Here is an 8,125-nt window from a genome sequence, read left to right on the forward strand (position 1 = left end):
AAAGGCAAAAATTTATTAAAAACAAAAAAAAAAAAAAAAAAAAAAACCAAAGAAAAGGCAACCAAGCTGAAGAAGCTGACCGGCCGACCAAACAGCCCCTCTTCCTCTGCCTGCTCCTCCCTGGGACAGCTTCCAGAGGCAAGGTGCTGGTGTGGGCTGGAGGCCACTTCCCGTGTCCTTTGCATTGGTGAGAGGCTCGTTGCTGATTGTGGCTGTCGCAGGATGACCCCTTCCTCTCCTCTTGAGCATATGTTCAAAACCAGTCTTTGCACAAATAATACTGCTGCTGTTACTTCTGATATTTAGAGGGCTGCTACTTCTGCACCAAACTTTGGGAGCTTGTTTGGGTTCTCTGATGTTAACATGACTTATTCTTCAATCCTGAAAGGTTCAATTAAGCAACTCACTCAGACTTCTGTTTCACCCACATTGCCTTGGGAGCCAGTCCACCTGGCTGGGAAATACCACATTCTGTTTTATGGCTGTACAAAATGAAGGCTTGAAGAGTTCGAACCTTCTTCTGTCATGAAAGCTCTGCTACCTGTGGTTCTTGCCATGCGACTCAGTGATTTTGCACTTTCATTTAAGAGCAATGACCCCAGAATGAAGCTGTCTGGTTTAATGAATTCTTACTTGATCTCCGTGTTTAGATTCACTAATCGTTGTGCTTTCTGTTGATTGCCAACTAATCTGGTGGTGTCTTTTTCCTTGATTTTTAAATTGGTTCTAACTTTCACTTTTGCTCTGTCCTTTCCTCCTTTAAATAGTTTTTCTTACCTCTTGCTGCAAGAATGTCTGAGGAGTCTTACTTTGAATCTAAAACAGAGGAGTCAAACAGTGCAGAGATGTCATGTCAGATCACAGCAACAAGTAACGGGGAGGTAGCTGGCATGAACCAAAGTCTGAAGGCCTTGATGATGACGGGCTTTGGGGATATCTTCTCTCTGAACCAAGCAGGATCTGTCCTGCATTCTGGAATGCAGATAAACATGCAAGCCAAAAAGAATTCTTCTAAAACCACCTCTATGAGAAAAGGAAAGAAAATCAACATGGCTTTGGGTTTCAGTGAATTCGACTGGTCAGATGACGATGATGATGATGATGATGATTTTGATGACACAGATGATAGCAGTGAATGAAATCAGTTCTAGAATTAACCGAAATCGATTTTAGCAAAGCAAAACAATAAAGTTTTAGAACAAGAATCCTGTCAGTTTGGTCTGTTTAAATCCTGTAAAAGAAGGGAAAAAAAACCCCAAACCAACAAAAAGACGTTTTCCAAGCTGAGCATGTTTGTGTGTAGAAAGACATGTTTTTGTTTAGATTGTGCTGACTTATTTCTGCTTCGATGAAATTTGGAACTAAACTTTCCAGATTAATTGAGAATATTATTATTTTAAGAACTGTGATTATATCTATAATTCTTGATGCCTGATTACAGAAACTATGGCTTGATAAACGTGAGATCTGAAAATATTGGGGGAAACTTCAATGCCTTTAATGCCATTAATGTACTTCAAATTTTTCTTTTGTGTTTTTTATCATTTCCCTTACCCCTTTAATTGTCAATCATACAAATATACTTGTACTTCCAGAATTGCTATTCTCTACAATCTGTTCTTTCTTACTGTTGCAGTGAAGGGGTTTGCTGTGTTTCTAATTTAAAACCTTTTTCAAGGCGGCATTGTGGGAAGTCACAAATACGTTTCTAGGAAGAGAGAAGCTTGGTTGAGGGGAAGAGAGGGCTTAGTTAAATACACAGTTTAAAAACTGAATAGCAGCAGAATCCAGATAATCCCTATTAGTAGGTGATTTGTATAAATGTTCTTTTTTCCCCTCACGTGTATGTGCGTGTGTATATAATTCACTCTAGCAAAGCGAACTGCAATCAGACCTCCGCATCTATTATCAGATATTGTGATCGAGAAGCTAATTTTCAGTTATGTTGATGTAAATCCAGGAAGCCTCATTAACTTTGATGGACTTATTCTTGTACCTGAGAGCAAAAATCGGTGTTCATAAATTTTGCTTCCGTGTGTGCTACCCTTATGAGAGGACAAAGAGAAGCCACAATGACATTTCGGCTTGGGCCCTACTACTGTGGCTTATGTGAAATTCTCCGTGATGGCGGTAACATGAGGAATATTTACTAGTCTCTGCATACCTGTTTTTTTGCAGCTAAATCACTTTTAAAGTATTGCCACTGCTGTTATGACTTACCATAAAACTCAGTGTGTAACAATCGGCTGCAATAATTGCCTGCCAGGCACTTATGTTGAGAGCAGTGAGTACGTTTCTCCTGATGACCCCTTTAGAGGCAATGCAGAAGGAGGAGGGCAACCAGTGCGAACACAAATGCAGGTTAGAAAGGAGAATGTAAAATATTTGCCCAAGGAAGAAGGGCAGCATTTCAAAAGAAAAATGTTACTGTCTAGTTTAGCTGTAGTAGGAATAAGCCATCAAAATTCCATTCTCAATTACTGGAGGGGTTTCTTTTATGAAAACTTCTGGTTTTGAGTGGCTTCTTTAATTATAGGCTTGCCTGTTACACAGCTCTAACCTACATATTATGGTGAGTGTTTTTGTAGATGGCTTAGAGAAAAATGGATACATTAGATAACAGCAGGCCTGAAATCATTACATGTTCACTCAACAAAAGAGAAAGTTCTTTGAAGGAATTTTTCTAGAGTGATGAGTGGGCACCTCTTTGGGTTGTGAGAGAGAATTGTTTTATCCTTAAGCACCAGCATTGGTCTGGTAACCTGCAAGGCAGTGAGTGCTGCCCTTGGAGCTAGCCTACTCCGCTCAGTTTGCATAGGATTAGACTCTCCAAGATGCTTAATTTCTGTAGGATGTCATTCCACATTCCACCTTCTTCCTAACAGTTGCAAATCCATTGGCTTAAAGTTAACCCTCTTGTATCAGGAAGCTTTTCCCTTGACAGAATTGTATTTTAAATGATGTCATAAGTCTACCGAGTACCCCAAGGAGAAACTTGCTCCTTCAGCACAGGTAGGGATGTCTTCTTAGGTCCATCAAAGCAACCTGATTTTAGGGAGAAAAAGGGACATTGAAGGGCAAATAATAAAACTGTTTCCAGTGCAGATTTGTACTATTTTTGTAAGTCTATGTCTGCTAACACCCACAGCAATTATACTATTTTTGTAACTGCCACTTTGCACCCAGGAAAATTTGATGGATTTGTGTAATCTAATATGTGCACTTTAGATCTTAACATGTGTGTCATTGTGCATAAATTACTGTACCACATAAGCAGTGAAGGGTTGTACAGCTTTAACTGAAAGTGAAATTTGGTTCAGTATATTTAATATTCAAAGGCCCCCCCCCCAATCTGTCCCTACCATTGATGTTTTGCACTTTTTTAGCATCTGACAATCTCAGAGCACTTCATGCACATTTATATTTGCATGGGTTTTAACTGAACTTGTAAATCCACTCCTTAATCTTTACAGAAGTAAAAATAGTCCGTTAGTATGACACAGGGTTTCATAGTTGCAAAATCACAAGACTTAAGTCTGTCTTCAAATTTTTGTCCTTACCCAGGTGTGTAACTTATTTCAGCAAAATATCATCAGAATTGGGTAGCATGCTCATAGGATATTCCCGCTGTCCACTTACTTCCAGTATTTTTTAATGAAAACAAAGATGGATTTTTTTCCCCTTCCCCTTTATTTCCCCATACATTATTTGTCAAAGCAAATTAAGCTATATTAAGGAAAAATTTAAACTCTTGTAAAACTTGCCTCTGTGTTCAAGGTAGCAAAGGTCATCTCTGAATTGGAGAGAAGGTGATAACACATGACAAAATCTTCTGATGCAGTTCCCTTGAGATAGTGTTACACCTAGGATATCGGCTATGCTTATTAAAAAAGTAACGGTATTGATTGCATTTTTACTTTCCTGTGATGACTTTCATACCAGATGTCTCCAGTTTACAAGCCAAAAATCGTATGTGAGAATCAAGCTGTGTTGTTTTTGCCTCTGATTTGCTTCTCACTAGATAAAGGTTTTGAAAGTGGCTCTGGTGGGCAGGTATGTTGGTTGGAGGAGGTCAGAGTATTTAGTCTTCCACGTCTGATTTTGCTCTGCAGTGCAACCCAGTCTGTCTTCTACCTGTATCATCACCAGGGTATTTAGGTCTCCGCAACAGTCCACAGCCACATAGTGTGTCAGCTTATGAAAGCATTAACCAAACCCAGAAGGTGTTTCTCTGGCTGCTCTGGGCTGTGAGCAAAGCCACCAAAAGCCTTCCCATGCCTCGTAGACCCCTCGGCTCACTGGTCCCCACCAGGCCTTTTGGGACCCCAGTTTTCTCTACCTTCCATAAAGCCCTGGAGGCACCTGCAGTAAAATAATACTGCTCCATTTGATGGAGGGGAAAGGTAAGAACCAGGCCTGAACTCATTTTTACCAGGCTCTTGTATTGCCAACATTGCCTTAGATGGGTAAATGGCCCGAGAGAGGAATGGTCAGGATTGGCTTTTGGCTTGCTTAAAGATACAAGGTGAGCTGGGACCAAGACAGGATGTCCAACTCCCAACTCCCTTTCTTTTCCTTCAGCAGTGGGGAAAAAATGGAAGGGGCATTTAATTGAGGAAAGCTTTTGATCTAGTCATTTTCATGATGATCACACCTCTAACTCCTTGGAGTAGCGAGTGCCCTAAGGTACGGTGGGTAGGTATGCTGCATCCCTAGCCGGTTGTGTGCTGCCTGCCGTGGAGCTTGTCCCCTCTAGATGGGAAGGGCTTCCAGGAGGTAAGGTCTGGCACAGCTCCATGTCACACAGTCATGTTCTTGACTTGTCATTTGTTTATCGACCCAGCAGTTTTTGTTAGATGTTGATTCCCTTTCCTTCTGGGTTTTAAAGTGGTTATTCTGAGTTAATATTTGATGCAGTAATGATTTACATTGCTATCAGCAGTAGCAGTAAATCCATAGTGTGCATGTAGCTGTTAAGCATTCAGCAGTGTTACTGTGTGTCTTTAGTACTGTAGTTCCCTTTTCTGTAATCAGGCAGCTTTTACAGGTTTTTAATAAGACCTCTTAACTTGACAGAGGTGTTAACTACAGTCCTAGGTAGAATGTTCAGGTAGAAAAATAAGTTCATTTAGTAATTTTCACAGCCCTTAAAATGCACTGGTAGGAATCTGGAGGCGAGACCTTTCCCTGTTCCCCCAGACTTCGACTTAGTGTACACTGTAAAATCTGCACAGAGATTTCTGATGTGTGAAGATTTAATTTTAAAACTGTAGAACCAACAACCTTCTTTAAACATTTTATATTGTGTGCTAAATATTCATATGCCTCTTAAAGTCAGATATAGTCCACTGCATTTCTTGCTTTTGCACTACTGAAGAAGTTTTGTACTGAATACTAGGATTCAATGCTACTTATACTTCAAGGGTGAACCGATGAAATTTGAATAGAAAAATACTTTCACGGTGTTAGAAAACTTCATTTTCCCTTCTGAAAAAACAAAGCTGAGTGCAATGCCTGTGCCAAAACTCTTGTGCTGTAAACTGAATATATCATCTGTGTGGAACATGCGATGTTACACTTCTGTGTGGTAAAACCTTGCAGCGTCAGTTATTCTCTTTATTGCACTTGACATACAATGTCTTGTTTTATTCACACTGTAGATTTGATTTTTCCAGTGTAAAACCAAAGCAAGCAAACAAAAAGAAATCATGCAATGTATTCAATTTCTCCAATTGGTGTCATAAACTTTCTTTTGATGTGAACTTTTTCCTTTGCTTCTCTTTGTTCCAAACTTCTATTTTGCAATAAACATTTTGACAGTAAATTTTATGCATCTGTGTCCCTGTGTAAAATGCTGGTGTTTCAAGAGGTTCCTTATTGCCTACTGGTTTAAGTTACTTTTTGTATTACTCACTGTGTGACAATTTTACTTTATTCTCCCATCTTTAAAAAAGAAAAAAACAGAACATATTCTGCCACTGGTTATATTTAAACATGGGAAAAGCTGAAAAAAATCCATTGTGCAACAAAAAATGCAATCTTGGACTTCTGTAGTAAACAATTTGGCTGTGCAAATTATTGTACCAGGCTCCTCCTGCCGCACTGGCTGGTTGGATTATAAGTGCCTACAAAAGGCCCAACCCACTGCCTTCCTAAGGATGTTTACGGTTGCCATTTGCCCTCCCTTGTGCTCAGGTGTTGCCCCCAGCACTACTTTTGCCCCACAGTGTCCTGCCCAGGCTGCGGGTAGCTGTTAGCATAGGGAACGCCTGGCTAACAGCAGGGTAGGTTGAGAAAATTGGCTGAAAGTACGGTGTATTAGGGAGAAAAAGTCAGGAAGGTCTCTTTCTCTGGCAGACACATCTTCCTTTCTGCCGCTTCACCCTGGTGCCTGTGGTTCTGTCCTCTTTGGGGAAACACTGGGCAAAGGGGTGGGTTTGAGGGTCTGCTAGGTCCTCCTCACAGAGGTGGCTTCAGCTGGTCTTGTGGATGGTTTGTGCCCAGCAAGGTTTGACTGAGCCATTGGTGGAGGAGGAGGAGGAGGAAGTGGATCTGAAGAGTCCTCAAAGTGGTGTAAGCAGCCAAAAAGTCGTAGATATGGAGGCAGAAGTCAAGGGGTGTTGGGCAGTCCCAAGTCCTTCAATGGGAGTTTCATATGGATGCTGCAAAGGGTATTTTACAGCGATGGCCAAAAGTTGTGGGCGGATTACGCCGGACCCTGGCCTCCTGCCTGGAGTGCCAGGGAAAGGCTCAGGCACATGAGCAGGCAACGCTGTCTTGGGGCTCGGTGTTCAGCTGGAGGCAGGCAGAGGCGGGCGCCTGCTGGGGGGCTGCAGAGCTGGTGGGTGGCAGGGCTCTCCGGAGGAGGTAACAAAGCCTTGGGGGCTGGTGGGTAACCGAGCTGAGTCTCTCAGAGGTTGATGTTCTGTTCATCAAGTAAGTTTGCAACTACATCATGGTATTGAGCCTTTGGGAGACACTGACGGTCCAAATACATACATACCAATGAATGTTAACCCTTTAGCTGGATAAAAATGCAAAGAAGGTGAAGCTTGGGATACCATATGCTTGAATGAGTAAAATGGCAATCGGTATTACAGTGGCGCCTTCTCCTGTGTCAGTTTTCAAATCGTCCGAGAATTTCACTTAACGCAGCCATTCTCCTGTGCATCCTCCGTGGTTTCCTTGCGCTTCAAGAGCTAACACCTTCTTGCGTGCGACAAAGTGTGCCCCATGCGGGCTGCAGCGCTGGAGGAGGCTGGGAAGTGCGGCACTCCCCCAGCCTCAGGGGAGCAGTTATGAAGCACTGGCAGAAACCAAGAGAGACCTGTCTGTACAGGAAGACTAGCCACAGCGGCCCAGCTCCAAATTCTGCTTTCTCTGCTGTCTAGGGACAGTTTTCCTTCCTTTTGCAGAAAATACCCATCATTCAGGAGAGAGTCGTAATCACAGCTTTATTTTCATTGCAGAAATCAGGTGGTACCAAAGCCATAGCAAAAGCCTTCCCATAGAGTCAGAGTTGAGAGGAGAGGCAGCTAGAGACTGCCACCCGACAGTCTACTTTTGCTTCCTGAATTGTTTCTATCAGAGATTTGCTGATAATTTTATCTACATAAAGTGATGGGATCGATTTAGCACTGCCACCATGCTGTTGGAGCCAGCCTCTGGTCAGTGTGAATCCAAGGGTTTAGTGTGTCAGAATGAGAGTTGCAGCCTAAAGTCCTGCCCTTTGCAGGGGAAAAGGAACCGAAAAAAATCGGCTACCAGAGCAAAATTTGGGTGGAGGGGAGAAAAATGGTCAGACGGTTTTCTTTTCAATTCGTATCTCTCACACAGTTGCTGCCCTCCTTTGATATTTGTGCATGGACCGAAGAAGATGTGGTGAGTATTTTGTGTTAATGGGGCCAGCATTGTGCTGCTGGAGCTCTCTAACAAATGGCAGTGGGTACAGAGAGAGGGAAAGCCAGATCAGAGCATCTAGGTGAGATTTTACTGCTGTTTGTTTGGTGAAACTTGTGTCCCAGAAAGGCTTTGAAATCACTATGAGTAAATTAAGGACTCTGGTGACCTTCATAAAACATTCTCCAGTGTCCAGAAAAAAACTTTTGCTGGGAGCTGCCAGCAG

General features: G+C 42.2%; 1 protein-coding gene across 5 annotated transcripts in view; it reads left to right on the forward strand.

The window, feature by feature from the left end:
- The window catches only part of MAP3K20 (mitogen-activated protein kinase kinase kinase 20), a 94,945-nt gene that overhangs the window by 64,086 nt on the left and 22,734 nt on the right, over window positions 1-8,125 (forward strand). For 4 of the 5 annotated variants that reach the window (XM_035896283.1, XM_035896280.1, XM_035896281.1 and 1 more), the window contains one exon: window positions 7,837-7,881. In XM_035896283.1, the coding sequence (XP_035752176.1) occupies window positions 7,837-7,881 (45 nt within the window). Of the gene's footprint in view, window positions 1-767; window positions 1,254-7,836; window positions 7,882-8,125 lie in introns of those variants that run through there. The other variant, XM_009640787.2, reaches the window with a different exon arrangement.

This window comes from Egretta garzetta, unplaced genomic scaffold, assembly GCF_000687185.1.
Source record: "Egretta garzetta isolate BGI_Z169 unplaced genomic scaffold, ASM68718v1 scaffold16, whole genome shotgun sequence".
Taxonomy (NCBI): domain Eukaryota; kingdom Metazoa; phylum Chordata; class Aves; order Pelecaniformes; family Ardeidae; genus Egretta; species Egretta garzetta.